This window comes from Canis lupus, chromosome X, assembly GCF_048164855.1.
Source record: "Canis lupus baileyi chromosome X, mCanLup2.hap1, whole genome shotgun sequence".
NCBI lineage: Eukaryota > Metazoa > Chordata > Mammalia > Carnivora > Canidae > Canis > Canis lupus.
In genome coordinates, this window is record NC_132876.1 from 1095064 (window position 1) to 1114015 (window position 18952).

Below are 18952 nucleotides of genomic sequence, written 5' to 3' on the forward strand. Positions count from 1 at the left end.
ATTAAATGAAAAAATGAAGTCGCAGATCAGGGAGTATAATATGCTACCGTTTGTGTTAGAGAGGAATATATAAAGAAATGGAGATATGCATATATGTACATATATGTGTATACAGATGGCCCCCGACTTATGATAGTTTGATTTAGGAATTTTTTAAAGATTCATTAATTTATTAGAGAGGAAGAGAAAGTGCACGTGTGTGCACGAGCAAGAGCTGGGGCAGAGGGAGAGAGTGACAAGCAGACTCCCTACTGAGTGTGTGGCGGGGGGCCAATGCGGGGCTCGATCCCAGGACCCTGAGATCAAGACCTGAGCTGAAACCAAGAGTCAGACACTCAACCGGCTGAGCCACGCAGGTGCCCCCAATTTAGGATGTTTTTCCTTTATGATAATGCAAAGCAATCTGCATTCGGTAGAAACTGTACTTAGAATTTTGAATCTGGATCTTTTCCCAGGCTGATGATACGTGGTCCAGTCCGCTCTTGTGATGCTGGGCGGTAGCAGTGAGCGGCAGCTCCTGGTCAGCCCCGCGATCAGGAGGCCAAACAACCAATACACTTAACAACCACTCTGGTTTTCGCTTTCAGGATGGTATGCGATACATTTTACACGGGGTAGCCAACACTTTATTACAAAATAGGCTTATGTCTTAGCTGACTTTGCCCAGCTGGAGGGGAGTGTTAGTGTACTGAGCACGTGTAGGGCAGGCTAGGCTAAGGTATGTCTGGTAGGTTAGGTGGAGTAAGCACATTTCCGATTTAGAATATTTTCACTTTAGGGTGACTTTATCAAGACACAACCGATAAAGGAATTTGAGGAAGCTCTGTATTTAATGCACAACCTCCATCACATCTTTCTGATCTGGGAATTATTCTCTCACTTCAAGATGTTGACTCCTGGGGTGCCTGGAGGGAGTTAAGCGTCTCGCTGTCTCTATGAATCAATAAATAAAATCTTTTTTTAAAAAAGAAAGAAAATTCACAAAAAGGTATATATTTTTAAAAAATTTTTTTAAAGATTTTATTTATTGATTCATGAGAGACACAGAGAGGGAGAGGCAGAGACACAGGCAGAGAGAGAAGCAGGCTCCAGGCAGGGAGCCCGATGCAGGACTCGATCCTGGGACTCCGGGATCACACCCTGGGCTGAAGGCAGGTGCTAAACTGCTGAGCCACCCAGGGATCCCCATATTTTTAAAAAGTTTTTACAAATATTTTTGAAGTTTTCATTTTAATTCCAGTTAGCATACAGTGTTCTGTATGTTTCTGGGGTGTAATGTAGTGATTCAACACTTCCATACTGCACCCGGTGCTCTCATCGATAGTCTTGAAGCCTAAACATTTCTTAAAAGGTTTTATTTATTAATTTATTAGAGGGAGCATGAGTGCGTGAGAGAGACCAAGGAGGCGGGTGGGCGCGGCGGAGTGGCAGAGGCAGAGGGAGAAGCAGGTTCCCCACTGAGCAGGGAGCCCGAGGTGGGACTCGACCCCAGGACCGCAGGATCATGACCTGAGCCGAAGGCAGACACTTAACCCACTGAGCCTCCAGGTGCCCCCTAAACATTATTTCTAGTAAAAATGTAAGTGGGGAAAGAAAGCATGTTTCCACTTAAATATGCTTTCATTTGATTTTTAGCATCACAGGTAAAATTCAAGTTTAAACATTAGCTAGCATTAGTATTAAATATTTTAATGATAAAAAGAAACGCAAATATGTAGATAGCAATAGAGAACTTGCAATAACTGACAATAATTTCTTTTTTTCTTATTTTTTAATTTAAATTCAATTAATTAACATATAGTGTATTATTCGTTTCAGAGGTAGAAACGCAAATATGTAGATAGCAATAGAGAACTTGCAATAACTGACAATAATTTCTTTTTTTCTTATTTTTTAATTTAAATTCAATTAATTAACATATAGTGTATTATTCGTTTCAGAGGTAGAGGTCAGTGACTTGTCAGTCTTAATAACACCCAGTGCTCGTGACATCCCGTGCCCTCCTTCATGCCCATCCCCCAGTGACCCTGTCCCCTCCCCCCTCCAGAGACCTTCAGTTTGTTTCCTATGATGAAGAGTCTCTTAGGCTTTGTCTCCCTCTCTGATTTCGTCCTGTTTTATTTTTTCCTCTCTTCCCCTATGGTCCTCTGTTTTGTTTCTTAAATTCCACATATGAGTGAGATCATGTGATAATTGTCTTTCTCTGATTGACTTATTTCACTCAGCACAGTGCCCTCTGCTTCCCTCCGCATCATTGCAAATGGCAAAATCTCTCTCTCTCTCTCTTTTTTTTTTTTTTTTTTGACGGCCGAGCAGTATCCATTGTATACATAGACCACCTCTTCTTTATCCATTCATCTGTCAATGGACATCTGGGCTCTTCCCACAGTTTGGCTACTGTGGACACTGCTGCTATAAACATTGGGGTGCAGGTGCCCCTTCAGATCACTACGTTTGCATCTTTGGGGCAAATACGCAGTAACGCTTGCAACTTAGATAGACTCATCTAGTCTTATGGTTTTCACTGCCATCTCTAAGATGCTAATTCCCAAAAATCATATCTCATTGGAGTGTAGGCCCATGTATCTCAACACTCTGCCTTCTGGACGTGTCTTCTTTCAGTTCAACAATCATTCTAAATGTCCACGTCACACTGTCACAGCCGTCTGATAAGAATCTAGTCCTGGATTATTCCACCTTTCCTCTCTCTCCCTGCCTGTGCCCGAGTGGCTGACTATTGCTATAGAAAGTCCTGGTCACCAGTTCATGAGCACGTGTCTGCTCGTCCCATCCACCGCTCGTCACCAGGGCTCTCTTACACCTTCTCTCTCCCAACCTCCAGCTCTGTCTCTACCATCTCTATGCCCCAAAAATTCATACAATGGATGCAACAGGCATTTGTTAACTCTTTGCTCTATCTCCTCCTAATTCACAGAGAACTGAAGCCGTCCTACAGAAACTCCCAAATCTGGCCTGATTTCCCTCCGTGGGGGAATGTGTTCTGACTGCCCAACTAGACGTAGTAGCCAGCCTTGCGTGTAGAAGGCGTGTTAGCTTCTCTGCCTCTCCGGAGCTGAGCGTAGGGCCCGGAGGTACACAGGGGCTTGGAACCCGGTTTCGACCCATACTGTCTTGCATTTCTCACCAGCCTGGCTTGTTTCTTACAGCTGATGTGGAAGGCCAATCCTTAAGACACCGAGACAAGCGGCTTAGTTTAAATCTGGTAAGTTTGTGCTTCTCCCTCTGCCTGTGTGTGTGCCTCTCTCTCTGTGTCTCTCACGAATAAATAAATAAGTAAATAAATAAATAAATAAATCTTAAACAACAACAAAAAAAAGGCAGCCTGGGTGGCGCAGCAGTTTAGCGCTGCCTTTGGCCCAGGGCGTGATCCTGGAGACCCGGGATCGAGTCCCACAGTGGGCTCCCCGCATGGAGCCTGCTACTCTCTCTGCCTGGGTCTCTGCCTCTCTCTCTGTCTCTCTCTCTCTCTGTGTCTCATGAATAAATAAATAAATAAATAAATCAATCTCCAAAAATAAATAAATTTGGTAAGTTTGGCACTTGAGTCCCTTTAAGCCTGAATTTCACCAAAAATAGCCTGAGCACCATCTGTTCCCCTTGCAGTGTGTGGGGACTCAGCAGTGAGCCCGTGAGGGCCCTCCCCGGCCCCCCGCCGGCCCCCTAGGCCTTGCACTTGCCTGGGAACTATGGGGCTCCCCTTCTGGAAGGGCCCTGCCAGTTCTGGGGGGCGGGGTGGGACTTGGGGCGCGCTATGCCTGGAGCGCTTGCGGCAGGTGCACGGGTGCCGTGTCCGGCGTCCCTGCCGCCTACTTGGTGGCCGCCGCCCCTGCCGCTGAGCCCGCCCCCTGTCGCCGTTGTCTCGCAGCCCCGCAGGCTGTCCCCCGCGCGCCCCCCGGCCTGCGCCGGGCCCGGGGACGGCTACGTGCCCATGGGCCCCCAGGCGGGCGCGCGTGTCGCCGGAGCGCCGTGCAGCCGCGACGACTACATGGCCATGAGCCCGGGAAGCCTGTGCGGCCCCCTGCCCGAGCTGCCTGCCGACCTGGAGCCCCCCCCGGTGAACAGGGACCTCAAGCCCCAGAGGAGACGTAAGCCCCGACCGGGCCGGCGTGCGGGGGGGGGCGCGGGGCCGGCGTGGGAAGTCGCCTGTCCGGCCTGTGCGGAGCGGGGGGGGAGCACTCGCGGGGGGGGGCTGGGCGGGAAGGGAACACTCGCGGGCCGCCTGTGGGGGGAGCACTCGCGGGGCACCTGTGCCGGCTGGGGGCAGCGCTCGTGGGGGGGCGGGGGGGCGGGAGCACTCGCGTGGAGTCTGCGGGAGGGGAGCACTGCGGGGCGCCTCGGAGGCCCGGGCAGCAAGCAGGGCGGGGAAGGCCGCACCTGGGGCACGGGGCACCTCACTTAGGGCCCTGCGGCTGCACACGTAGCCCCCACGGCCAGTCCCGAGGGCCCCTCCCTGGCTGCTTCCCTAACAAAGGCCCAGAAATAAGTGACGGGGATGAAAGCCGCCTGGCATCTCTCGTTTTTTTTTTTCTAATTTTTATTTATTTATGATAGTCACAGAGAGAGAGAGAGAGAGAGAGAGAGAGAGAGAGAGAGGCAGAGACACAGGCAGAGGGAGAAGCAGGCTCCATGCAGGGAGCCCGACGTGGGACTCGATCCCGGGTCTCCAGGATCGCGCCCTGGGCCAAAGGCAGGCGCTAAACCGCTGCGCCACCCAGGGATCCCGCATCTCTCGGTTTTACACTCGAAGGATCCTTGGGTGGCGCAGCGGTTTAGCGCCTGCCTTTGGCCCAGGGCATGACCCTGGAGTCCCGGGATCGAGTCCCACGTCGGGCTCCCTGCATGGAGCCTGCTTCTCCCTCTGTCTGGGTCTCTGCCTCTCTCTCTCTCTCTCTCTCTCTCTCTGTGACTACCATAAAATAAATAAAAAAATAAACACACTCGAATGTCCTCACTGGCAGGTAGTGAGGAATGAATGACTTGTGACACGAGTTCCTGAATGTCACACCTGGTCGTGTGCGACTTCTCACACCCCGGCCTGCACGTGCCCATCAGCAGGGGTGTCTGGGAGCAGTGTGTAGTCTGCATCCCGTGGGCACAGAGCTCCTCGAAGCTTCTGCCTTGTTCCCAGGCGGCCTCTCCAGTCTGCGAACAGCACACACAGAGACGGAGGAGGGACAGGGGGAAAGAAAGCAGGTCAAGCAGGATCCCTATGGGGCTCAGCAGTTTGGCATCTGCCTTCGGCCCAGGGCGTGATCCTGCAGACCCGGGATCGAGTCCCACATGGGGCTCCCTGCATGGGGCCCGCTTCTCCCTCTGCCTGTGTCTCTGTCCCCCCTCTGTCTCTCATGAATAAATACATAAAAATATTTTTAAAAAAAGGAAGGCAGGTCGAAGTGACCTGCTAAGCTCACTCTTGCCCCCGCCACCTGCCCAGCAGGCCCGTGTGATTAGCAGCAAGTCTTTGCTACAGTGGCTGTGACAGCTGCTTGGTTCCCAGCTCTGTTCGCCCTTTGGAAGACCTGCCGCGTCAGGTGGCCAGGCCCTAGGCGGGCACCCGAGGCCCCGGGCCAGCCCGGTCATTCTGGCCTCGCCCCCTCCGGTGTGAGTCCACGCACGCTGACAGCACGTTTGCCGAGTGTTGGTGCTGTGCTAGGCACTGGGTGGGATGTGGAGATGAGGAAGCAGGGTGTCCGGTGGGAGCAGGAGGAAGGTAGGGAAAAAGTAGCTGGAAGAAGAACGATCAAGCCAGTACCGAATAAGACAACGAACCCTGTGTTGGGAGGCCCAGGGGCCATGAGCGCTCCCCGTGGTCAGGCCTACTTTCACGGGGCCTTGTAACTCTGACGGAGCTCTTTGTTTTGCTCAGTTGACTGTCCAGAACTCTGTGACGATAGACGCGCGGCTATTGGACACTCGAAGTGTGGCTACCACAACTGAAGAACTGGATTCCTTTTTTTTGAATTGTTTTTAATTGGAGTTCAATTTGCCAACATACAGCATAACACCCAGTGCTCCTCCTGCCAAGTGTCCCCAAGTGTCAGGGCCTCTTTGACTTTATTCCCCATGCTCTATCCTTCATTGCCACAATTGATTTTTTTTTAAGATTTTATTTATTCATCAGAGACCCGAGAGAGAGGTAGAGACCCAGGCAGAGGAAGAAGCGGGCTCCCTGCAGGGAGCCCGATGTGGGACTCGATCCCAGGACCCCAGGATCACACCCTGGGCCGAAGGCAGATGCTCAACCACTGAGCTGCCCAGACGTCCCACTATGATGAGTTTCTAAATTTTATTTCGTGTTAATAAATATACATGTAAATCGCCCCGTGCCTCTAGTGGCTGCCACATCAGGCAGTGTGCTGTGTGCGGCCTGGCGATCAGAGGCATGAGCGCGTGGATGGGCGTAGGGGTGGGGATCCCCGGGAGGGTGTGAAGGTGGACACCTGGGCCGGGCAGGCAGGATCTGACCGGGGTGGCTGCAGGGGTGGACCGTGGGGCCTGGCGGGGTGAGGGCTGGTGGAGGAGCCACGAGTTGGCTGGTCGGTGAGGCCGATGCTGGGGTGACATGCCGCCGGGAGAGACCTCTCCCCAGGGACTGTGTGACTCACCTGTTCCTTCCAGCTTGGTCCCCTGCTCAGGTCAGAGGCTCCGGGGAAGCTGACTGAGCAGCTGGAGTCACTGTCCCAGGCTCTGATGATACGGAGGGGACTTCTATAGTCTCTCCCTGTGTAGGTTCGTGGAGGACGCAAAAGGAACCTGGTCAGGGCCATGGTAGAGGGACAGATGCAAGTGGCTCAGCAAGGTGGGCCACTGAGGTAGAGTAAGGGTCAGATGCCAGCAGCTTCTCTACGTGCCAAGGCTCCTGCAGTGGACGAGCCAAAAACTCTCCGTCCTCCCAGAGCAGTCTGGGAGTCCTCCCAGTCTGGACCCAAATCCAATCGTCACGATGACTGTGTCATCATACACTGCGGGGGGGTGCTCCGAGGGGTAAAGGCGGGAGCCCACGGGAGCCTGTGACGTGCGGCCTGGTCTCGTCTGCACGTCAAGGAACGTTTTCTGTGCAGGAGACATTGAGCTGAGATCCGAAGACGACTAACCAGGCAGAGGGGGGAGGAATGTTCTAGGTAGAAAGACTATCGGGTACACAGTGGACTGGAGGAGGGCAGACCAGAGGCTGCGCCATCTGCCTGTAGTGAGAAAGGTGAAGTGTCCGTTTGGGACATGCCAGGTGTCAGGTAGGTGCTGGGGTTCCGGGGTCGGGGACTGCTCCGAGTGGCTCCCGCTGCGCCTGCCAGCACCTAGAAGTGTGCCTGAGGTTCGGTGAGTTCTCGGAAGCGTCCTTCCCTCCAGCTGCTGCTGTGACCGGTGAGCGGGGCAGGGCAGGCAGGGACACGCCGCTCGGTCGTGGGTGTGATGTGCAGTGCTGAGTCCGTGGGCCGTCGCGACTTTAGTCGTCAGCCTCCGGCCTTTACCCCCGGAGAACTCACCGCACTGGGTGTTGTGTGTTGTCCCCTAGCACGGCCACCTCCCCTGGACCTGAGGAACCTGTCCACCATCCGGGAACACGCATCTCTAACCAGGACCTGCACTGTACCATGGTATGTCTCGGATCTGGGGGGGGAACCTCAGCTGCCCCGGGCTGTCCCGGTCGTGGCCGAGGCCCTGGTTCAGTGTCGCCAGGGCCCAGTTCGTGGGGCTTCCGTCAGAGGGATGGGGTCTGTGATCGGGAGCCCGAGGCGTGTGTGGATCACCCAGGAAGCAAGGGCACGAGTGGCCCAGGCCACCAGCGTCGGGAGGCAGCTGCTGGGAGCCCCGGAACGGCCGCTCTCACACCTGCGTCTGCTCACACGCGCCCCACGGCCTGAGCCCATCGACATGCCGCGGCTCCAGCACCAACTGGATGGGCTCTCTTGCCACCCCGATTCACATTTCCTCAGACGGGGAATCCCACGGGCCCAGCCTGAGCAGAAGCACCTGCGGCCCAGAGGGAAGGGCCACTAATACCCACCAGGCTTCCAGAAGCCCACCTCTGTGGACGGGGTCGGGGGGGAGCTCTCAGACACAGGGCGCCGGGCCCCGGCAGGCAAACCCCAAAATGTGCCTCCCGTCTCATCGTTTAGAAGCTGCATTCCCAGGCCTTGGGCCTGGCCCGACGGCGCCCCGGGCCTCCGTCCGAGCCACGGCGTACAGTCCCTCGGCACAGCGGAGCTCGGCCTCCAGCTCTGTCTGCAGTCAGACTGCAGCGATGCAGCCCGTGCTTCTGACTCCGGAGTAGGGCGGAAGATGATTTGCAGTCTGGTTGTCGTCCTATCGGGATGGCCACACCTCGCTGCTTTTGCTGGTTACTGTGGATGGAAACGAGAGAGCCCCACAGGAGCGTTTAGTTTGTGTGCGCGTGTGCGTGTGCGTGTGTGTGGGTTTTCTAAATGATACGATGCCTGGGTCTGTTTCTAGAAAGCTCGTGAGCTGTGTCACATGGAGGGTCTGGAAAAAAGTAGCCCTTGAGAATTGGGAGCCGCTCGCCCTAGGATGGGACGGAAGCCGGGCAGTCTCTACTGCTTCGGGAACTGCTTCGGCCAGGAGGAAATTGTATCTGGAAGGGGAGGGCTGGGAGCCCATGGGGACCCTGTCAGTTCCTGGCTGCCTTTCAGAGCAGCTGTAAGACATTGCCTTGACCTCATCTATATTTTTGTTCTCAGCAATCGAACCAGATTTCTCTCTCCAGAAAGAAACGGTATTAATTCTGCAAGATTTTTTGCCGATTCTGTTTCCAGAGAAGAGGAAGAGAGCTACATCCAAATGGTAATCCTCTGCTTCACACTCTTCGTGTGCTTCACCCCGACGCCTGTTCTTAGGGCTGCGTTCTAGGGGAGGCGCGCACGGCCGAGGGCCCCCTGCAATCCTAAAACACTCCCTGCAACGTAGTACCCGGTTACTGGGAACCAAGCGGTTCGAGGCAGGTTTTCTTTCCTGCGGTTTTCAGCGCCTCGCACCATGTTGAGGCGAGTATGCAAGGGTCCCCAGGGTGGGGTTGAGGCATGTGTGGTGGCAAGGTGCGAATGTCGGCGGTTCTTTCCTGCAGGCCTGTGATGGCCTGCTTGCTCCCAGGGACTTCGCAGCTCTTGGCGGGTGCCGAGTGCAGGCGTGGAGACTCCATCGCACCTGTTCCTTTCGGCCACCCTGACTGCTTGAGAACCTTTCTGACGGAGGGATCCCTTGGAGTCCCGGGGGCAGGGAGCACAGTGTCCCGGGCAGGGGAGCCTCGGGTCACAGGGTCTTTCCGGGGATCTGAGCCCATAGACACCTGACATCGTTATCCTTTAATTCAGTCATGTCCCCCTCCTGCCCTCTGTCCCTCCTTCTGTTCTCTTTACCTCGGGTTCCATTGGCAGCATGGGTTTTTGATGACAGAGGGCATGTTAGCACCTGTGGGAATGAGGAGGTGCGTTAGCCAGAGCCGTGCCTGTTCTGCAGCAGAGCAGTGTGGGCTCCGGAGAGAACCTCTGTTTGACCTATGACTTTTTTAAAAAGATTTTATTTATTAATTCATGAGAGACACACACAGAGAGAGTCAGAGACCCAGGCAGAGGGAGAAGCAGGCTCCATGCAGGGAGCCCGACGCGGGACTCGATCCGGGGTCTCCAGGATCACGCCCTGGGCCTAAGGCAGAGGCTAAACCGCTGAGCCCCGCAGGGATCCCCAAGACCTATGACATTTTTAAAAAAGATTTTATTTATTTATTCATGATGGAGGGGAGGGCAGAGACACAGGCAGAGGGAGAAGCAGGCTCCACGCAGGGAGCCCGACGCGGGACTCGATCCCGGGACTCCAGGATCACACCCTGGGGCCAAAAGCAACTGTTAAACCACTGAGCCACCCGGGGATCCCCAGACCTGTGACATTTTGAAAAGAGATCTTAGAAGAACGACGTTCGAGGCACTGTGACGATATGTGCTTGCGAAGACGGTTCTGCCCTCGTACGCAGGAGCTCAGTAGGCAGGTGAAAGCCGAGAAACGGTCGTCTCCCGTGAAGCAGCGAGGCAGTGCTTCACTTTGCCTTTCGATCTGATAAAAACTGTACCGTAAGTTCACTTAACTGTATGCAGATGGAAAGTGACTCACATACAAACCCGCTGTGGTCTTCCCAATGTTTTTCACACTTAGTAATGGCCTTTGGGAAACTTCTAGAAGAAAACACTCTTCTAAAGGATACTGAGCAGCTGTGCTGTGTCTCCAGAGAACAGAAAAAGGAAGTGAATCTATAACCAAATAGAGGCAAGTGCAGAGTCGTTCCAGACACTAGCAGTTCATCCCTGATATTGGAGGTTATGAGAAAGACCAGGGTTGCGCTGCGAGCGCGCTGTCACGGGTTGACTCCTTGCCCCACTTTATCATCATCCGTTAGTGGCTGTAGTTAGTGGCGTTACTGGGGAGATCAAGGGCCCGGAACACCGGCTGAAGGCAGGGAGCTGTGGGGGCAGCGCCACGGAGCTGTGTTAAAGCCTGGCCCGTCTCATCAACTGTAGTCCTGGAATAACTGCAGACGGCTTCCAGTTGCATTAGTCCTCTCATTCCTTGTAACAAGCCCACATGACTTCTAGGGTTTGATTTTGCTTGCGAAACTATTGAAATTAAAGAATTTTAAAAAAGATTTTATTTATTTATTCATGAGAGACACAGAGAGGGAGGCAGAGACACAGGCGGATGGAGAAGCAGGCTCCTTGCGGGGGAGCCCGATGTGGGACTCGATCCCAGGACCCCGGGGTCACGCCCTGAGCCAGAGGCAGACGCACAACCACTGAACCACCCAGGTGGCCTGAAATTTTTTTTTAATTTTTATTCATTTATTATTATTTTTAAAGATTTTATTTATTTATTCATGAGAGACACACAGAGAGAGGCAGAGACACAGGCAGAGGGGGAAGCAGGCCCCATGCAGGGACCCCCATGTGGGACTTGATCCCGGGTCCCTAGGATCACGCCCTGGGCTGAAGGCAGGCGCCAGACCCCTGAGCCACCCGGGGATCCCCAGGTGGCCCGAAATTAAAGAATTTGAAAATCCTGTGAAATTGTAGAGAAGTTAAAAGAATGAAAATCCTAACTTCTGTGATCTCTTTTTTTTTTTTACAGGACTTTCAAATTCTTTAATCTCAATAGTTTTGCAAGCCTTTTATTTTTTATTTTTTTTAATTTTTATTTATTTATGATAGTCACAGAGAGAGAGACAGAGAGAGAGGCAGAGACACAGGCAGAGGGAGAAGCAGGCTCCATGCACCGGGAGACCAACGTGGGATCCGATCCCGGGTCTCCAGGATCGCGCCCTGGGCCAAAGGCAGGCGCCAAACCGCTGCGCCACCCAGGGTTCCCTGCAAGCCTTTTATAGGAGAATTGTAGACTCGTAAATCTCACAGTGACTGGTTATGGCATTATACATATATAACACTTGTAGTTTTTAGATGGTCTTACGGTGGAAGTTTCTGTCGCTGTGCAGTTCTGTGAAAGGTGACGTATTATGTAGGTCCGCGTACCACCAGCACGAGCAGGGCACAGCGCCACCTCACCCCGGGCTACGTCTTCGTAGTCACACGCCCCACAGCCCTAGCCCCCAGCAGCCACTGGTGTCTCCTTCACCAGTCTAGCTTTGTCCTTTCGAGAACGCCGCATCAGTGGGATCACACAGTATGCGCCTTCTGAGACGGGTTTCTTTCCCCAGTATTATGTCTCCGAGGTTCACCCAAGTCGCGTCAGTAGCCCTTTCTGTCCTGTTGGGGGGACCTTTCAAGCGTGTGGATGTGTCACAGTTGATCTACTTACCATTGAAGGACATTTGGATCGTTTCGAGTTCTTTGGCACTTAGGAATAGAATTTTTATGAACATTCTTTTCATTTGTTTCATCTTAGGGAAGCTCCCTGCCCACCACGGGGCTTGAACCCTGACACCCGGAGTCGCATGCTCTACTGACTGAGCCGGCCACGTGCCCAGCAATGTGCTTTTACAGATTTGTTCAAGATTTTCTTTCTGTATTTGACACACGCAGAGCGCGGAAGCAGGGGGAGTGGCAGGCAGGGAGGAGAGAGAGAAGCGGGTTCCCCACCAAGCGGGGAGCCTGGTGCTTGTGTCGTCGTGACCTGAGCCAAAGGCAGATGCTTCACCCACTGAGGCACCCAGGTGCCCAGATTTTTTTTTTCAGTTTTTATTTATTTATTTATTTTAATTTTTGACAGTTTTTATTTATTTATTTATTTATTTTAATTTTTGACAGTTTTCATTATTTATTTATTTACTTAATTTTATTTTTTTATAATAAATTTATTTTTTATTGGTGTTCAATTTGCCAACATACAGAATAGCACCCAGTGCTCATCCTGTCAAGTGCCCCCCTCAGTGCCCGTCACCCATTCACCCCCACTCCCCGCAGATTTTTTTTTTTATGTCTTTTACTAAAGTGACATATACGGAACATAATATGTTCCATCTTAACCGTGTTCAGCTGTACAACTCAGTGGCATTAAACTATGTCCCAGTGATGTGCAGCCATCACCACTATCTCTTTCCAGAACTTTCCCATCATCCCAAACAGAAACTGTACCCGGCGAACAAGAACTCCCTCGTCCCTCTCCACCAGGCCCCTGGTGACCTCTGCTGCACTTTCAGGCTTTGTGAATATGCCTGGTCTCGGTGCGTCACAGAAGTGGCATCATAGGACCCCTGTCCTTTTGCGTCTGCCTCCTTGCACGCAGCAGAGCGGCTTTGGCGCTCATTCATACTGTGGCGTCATTTCACTCTCTTGGTAGTGCCTTTTGATGTACAGAACGTTTACATTTTGATGAAGTTGAATTTCTTTTTTTTCTTCTATTGACTCTGCTTTTGACGTCATATAATCATTGCCAAATCCTATGTCATGAAGTTTTCTCTTATATTTTCTTCTAAGAGTTTTATACTTTTAGCTCTTGTGTTGAGGTCTTTAATCCTTACTGAGTTCATTTTTATGTGCGGTCTAAGGTTAGGATCCAACTTCATTCTTTTGCATGTGAATATCCAGTTTTCCCAGTATAACTTGTTGGAAAAACTGCCTTTTCCCAACTGAGTGGTCTTGGCACCTTCACTGAAAGTCAATGGACTGTTTATGTGAAAGTTATTTCTGGGCCCGTTGGCTTCTATGTCTATCCTCGCTCCAGTATCACACTGCTTTGATTTACAGTAGCTTTACAGTAAGTTTTGAAATCAGAAAGTGTGAATCCTCCAACTTTGATCTTTTTCAAGATTGAGTTGGCTGTCCAGGGTTCTTTGAGATTCCAAGGGTTTTCAGATGGATCTTTCTATTTCTGCCAAAAATGCCATTGGGATTTTTTTTTTTTTTTTTTTGCCATTGGGATTTTCACAAGGAATGCATTGAATCTGCAGGTTGCCTTGCGTGATGCTGTAATCTCAACAATATGAAGTCTTCCAACCCATGAACATAAATGGAAACATCTTTTCATTTATTTACATCTGCTTTGCTTTCTTTTGGCAATGTTTTATAGTTGTCATTACAAGCCTTTGGTTAAATTTATTCCCAAACACTTCAATCTTTTTGATGCTATTGTAAATGATACCGTTTTCTTGATTTCCTTTTCTCAGATGGTTCAGTTAGGGTAAAGAAATGCAACTTGAATTTTGGGTGTGATTTTTGTATCCTGCAACCTTGCTGAATGTGTTTATTTTTTGTTTGTTATTAATTTTTTGCATAAAGTCTTTAGAGTTTTCTACATGTAAGACCATGTTGTCAACGCACAGAATTCTTTTCCAATTTGGCTGCCTTCTTTTTTTATTTTTTTATTTTAAAGATTTTATTTATTTATTCATGAGAAACACACAGAGAGGCAGAGACACAGGCAGAGGGAGAAGCAGGGTCCATGCAGGGAGCCGGATGTGGGACTCGATCCCAGGACCCTGGGATCATGCTCTGAGCCAAAGGCAGACGCTCAACCGCTGAGCCACCCAGTCGTCCCAATTTAGCTGCCTTCTTATCTGTTATTTTTTCTAACTGCTATATATAGCTAGAGCTTCCAATACGTCGTTGAATAGAAGTTGCAAAAGTAGGCTGCCGTGTCTTGTTCATGATCTTGAGGGTCTTTTATAGATTTTGTGTGGGCATAAGTTTTTATTCTCTAAGTTTTCGTTTGTCTGGGGCAGTGATTCTCTGCTGGGGATGATTTAGCCCCGTAAGGGACATTTGACAAGGTCTAGAGACATTTTTGCTTGGCACGACCTGGCACAGGGGATTGTGGTGCTGGCATTTGAGCAGAAAGAGCCCCAGGATGATGCTACACATCCTACAGTACATAGGACAGCTCCCCACGACCAAGAATTATCTGATCCCAAAAGTCAATAATGCCACTGTTGAAAAGTCCTCCTCTAGGGTAAATACCTGGAAGTGAGATTGCTGGGTTGTCAGCCACATTTAACTGAGTCGTCAGTTGTATGTTTAACTTTACAAGATACTGCCAAAACCTTTTCCATAATGGCTGCACCATTTTGTACCCCCAACAACTATTTATGAGAGTTTTAGTGGCTCTACTGGAGCATACTTGGTACTGCAGTTTTTTTTTTTTAAGATTTTATTTATTCATTCATGAAAGACAGAGAGAGAGAGAGGCAGAGACACAGGCAGAGGGATAAGCAGGTCCCATTACAGGAGCCTGACGTGGGACTCGATCCAGGGTCTCCAGGATCACACCCTGGGCCGAAGGCAGCACTAAACCGCTGAGCCCCCCCGGGCTGTTCTGTGTTTTTTTTTATTATTATTATTATTTTATTTTTTATTTTTTTTGTGTTTATTTTTTGAATTTAGACATTCTAACATGTAGGAAGTGGTATCTCATTGTAGTTTTAACATCTATTTCCCTAATGGCAAATGATGTCAGACTTATTTTTGTCCGCTTGTTTGCCTTTTGTGTCTTCTTTGGTCGAGTATCTGTTGGATCCTTTTGCCCGAGTTTTAATTGGGCTAAATCATCCCCAGCAGAGAATCACTGCCCCAGAGAAATGAAAACTTAGAGAATAAAAACTTAGGCCCACACAAAATCTATAAAAGACCCTCAAGATCAGGAACAAGTTAATTGGGTTGTTTGTTTTCTTACTTCTTAATTTAAATTATTTTTTTTTCTGGTTTAAATTTCTTTATTTTATTTTTTTTATAATAAATTTATTTTTTATTGGTGTTCAATTTGCCAACTTACAGAATAATACCCAGTGTTCATCCCATCAAGTGCCCCCCTCCATGCCCGTCACCCATTCACCCCCACCCCCCGCCCTCCTCCCCTTCCACCACCCCTCTATTAGCCAACAGATAGTACATACTTAGTTTCAGAGGTGGAGTTCAGTAATTTATCAGTTATGTAGAACATCCAGTGCTCATCACATCATATGTCCTCCTTAATGCCCATCACCCAGCCACCCTATCCCCCCACACCCCTCCCCTCCAGCATGCTGAGTGAAATAAGTCGATCAGAGAAAAATAATTATACGGTTTCACTCATATGTGGAATATAAGAAACAGCATGGAGGATCCTAGGGGAAGGGAGGGAAGACCGAATGGGGAAGTCATCAGGGAGAAAAACCGTGAGACACTCTCACACTGGGTTTTGACAGCTCTTTACATATTCTGTGTACAAATCATCTGATGGATATGTGACTTGGAGATATTTTCTTTTGAGTCTGGAGCTTGTCATTTCATTCTCTCCTGCAGAGCAAAGATTTTACGTTTGATTAAGCCACATTTGTTTGTTTTTATTTTTATTCCAGTATAGTTAACATACAGTGTTCTATTGGTTTCAGGTATACGGTATAGTGATTCAACACTTCCCTACAACACCTCGTGCTCATCCCAAGTGCACTTCTTCATCCCCATCGCTTACTTCCCCCTCTCCCCACCCCTTCCCCTCTGGTGACCATCAGTGTGTTCTCTATAGTTAAGAGTCTGTTTCTTGTTTTGACTCTCTCTTTTTTTCCCTTTGCTCATTTGTTTTGTTTCTTAAAATCCACATATGGGTGAAATCATATGGTATTTGTCTTTCTCTGACTGACTGACTTCGCTTAGCAGTATACCCTCTAACTCCATGTTGTTGCAAATGGCAAGTTTTCTATCTTTTTTACGGCTGGGTAATATTCCAGTGTGTGTGTGTGTGTGTGTGTGTGTGTGTGTGTGTACACCACATCTTTAGCCATTCATTAGTCGATGGACCCTGCTTCTATGATTTGGCTGTTGTTGATAATGTTGCTGTAAACATTGGGGTGCAGGTATCCCTTTGAATTAGTGTTCTTGTATTTTCTGGGGAAATACCCAGTCATGCAGTTACTGGATCGTAGGGGAGTTCTATGTTTAGCTTCTTGAGGACCCTCCATACTGTTTCCTAGAGTGGCTGCACCAGCTTGCATTCCGACCAACAGTGCAAGAGGGTTTCTTTTTCTCCACATCCTCGTCAACACCTGTTGTTTCTTGTGTTTGTTTGTTTTTAAGTAAGTCTCAACATGGGCTTTAGACTTACAACCCTGAGATCAAGAGTCACGTGCTTTACCGACTGAGCCAGCCAAACATCCCTGCCTTGTGTTTTTGATTCTAGGCATTCTGAAGGTGTGAGGTGTGATACCTCATTGTAGCTTTGATTTTCATTTCCCTGATGATGAGTGGTGTTGAGCATCTTTTCATGTGTCTGGTGGCCATCTGGATGTCTTCTTTGGAGAAACATCTGTTATGTCTTGTAGCCATTTTAAAAATTGGATTATTTGGTTTTTGGGTGTTGAGTTGTATAAGAAGTTCTTTCTGTATTTTCCAAATACCTTCTCCCATTTCGTAGCCTGCCTTTGCACTCTGTTGATGGTATCTTTCCCTGTGCAGATTGGTATTTTGATGTAGTCCCAATAGTTCATTTTTGTTTTTATTTCCCTTACCTCAGGAGACGTATCTAGAAAAATGTTCGTCCAGCCGGTGGCAGAGACATCACTGCCTATTGATTAAGCCCAATTTATTGACTTTTTTCATTCATGGATTATTATCATGTTCAACTATTTGCCTAACCCTCCTAGGTCATTAGGATTTTCTCATGTTTTCTTCTAAAAATATGCATGTTTTTAGGGTTTTTTAAATTTAAATTTTATTATTTTATTATTATTTTAAAAATTTTTATTTATTTATTCATAACAGACACAGAGAGAGAGGCAGAGACACAGGCAGAGGGAGAAGCAGGCTCCATGCAGAGAGCCCGACGTGGGACTCGATCCCGGGTCTCCAGGATCACGCCCTGGGCTGAAGGTGGTGTTAAACCGCTGAGCCACCCGGGCTGTCCTTAGGGTTTTTTTTTTTTAAGATTTTATTCATTTATTCATGAGAGACACAGAAAGATATATATATATATATATATATATATATATATATATATAGAGAGAGAGAGAGAGAGAGAGAGAGAGAAAAGCAGGCTCCATGCAAAAAGCCCAATGTGGGACTTGATCCCTGATCCCGGGATCATGATCTGAGCCAGAGGCAGATGCTCAACCCATGAGCCACCCAGGCTTCCCTATTTTTAGGTTTTATATAAGGTCTGTGATCCATTTTGAGTTGCTTTTTATATAAGGTATGAGATGGTGTTGAGGATGATTTTCTTACATATGGAAGTCTGAATATTCCAGTACCATTTTTTGACAGGACAGTCTTCATCGTTGAATTCCCTTTGTACTTTTGTAAAACATCATTTGGGTATATTTTTGTAATCTTTATATTCTGCTCCATTGATCTCTGTGTCTATCATTTCATCTATACCACAGTCTTGATTACTGTAGCTTTATAGTAATCTTAAAATGGGAAGCATATTTTCTTCAATCTCATTTTTTAAAAGATTTTATTTCTTTGAGAGAGAGGGAGAGAGAGAGTAAAAGGGGGCATGAGCAGGGAGAGTGGCAGGGGGAGAAGCTGACTCCCTCCTGAGCAGGGAGCCCAATGTGGTGCTCCATCCGAGGACTCTGGGGTCATGACCTAAGCCAAAGGCAGACACTTAACCTACTGAGCCACCCAGGCGCCCCTCCAATATCATTCTTGTTTGAAAAACAATTTTTTTTGCTGTTACTCTGCTCCTTTGTCTTTCCTTTTTTTTTTTCCTTTTTTTTCCCTTTGTCTTTCCATATAAATTTTGGAATACACTTGTCATTATCTGACAAAATATCCTGAGGTGATTTTGATTGGAACTGTGTTAAATCTATGAATCAATTTGAAGAGAATTGACACTTTTACTATGCTGAGTCTTCTAATTCATGAATATGGTATGTCTCTCCATTTATTCAGATTTTCTTTCCTTCTTTCCTCAGAATTTTATAATTTTAAAATATAGGTGTTATGTTTTATTAGGTTTCTACCTGTGTGTTTCACTTTTTGCAGCTATTGTAAATGGCATTTTTGTAATTTCAGCTTTCAATTGTCCGTTGGCAGCATATACAAATATGATTGTTTTTTTGTGTGTTGGCCTTGTGTCCTGTGACCTTGCTAAATACACTTGTTAAATATGGCAGGTTTATTTTCTTTGGATTCCGTGGGATTTTTCTGTTTACATGATCATCTCCTCTGTCCATACAGTGCTTTATTCTTTCCTCTTCAATCTGTATGCTCCTTCATTCTCTTAATCGCATTGTCACCAGCCTAATGCTTTTAGTACAATGTTGAATTGTACGTGTGGTGAGATGAATCTCTTTGTCTCCATTTCAGAGGGAAATCATTTAGTCTTTCACTACTGAGTATGACATTAACTGTGGGTATCTTATAGATGTTCTTTATCCGGTTAAGAAAGTTCCCTTCTATTCTTAGTTTTCTGAGAGTTTTTTTTTTTTTTAAATCAGGAATGGATGGTGAATTTTATCAAGTGCTTTTCTGCATTCATTGATAGGATCATTTAGTTTTCTTCTTTA

At 48.4% G+C, this 18952-nt stretch overlaps 1 protein-coding gene across 1 annotated transcript in view; it reads left to right on the forward strand.

Moving 5' to 3' along the window:
* Positions 1-18952, forward strand: part of GAB3 (GRB2 associated binding protein 3) — an 81668-nt gene that overhangs the window by 52933 nt on the left and 9783 nt on the right. The window contains exons 5-8 of the mRNA XM_072816424.1: positions 3168-3223; positions 3887-4106; positions 7535-7616; positions 8718-8820. Of these exons, the coding sequence (XP_072672525.1) occupies positions 3168-3223; positions 3887-4106; positions 7535-7616; positions 8718-8820 (461 nt within the window). The remainder of the gene's footprint in view (positions 1-3167; positions 3224-3886; positions 4107-7534; positions 7617-8717; positions 8821-18952) is intronic.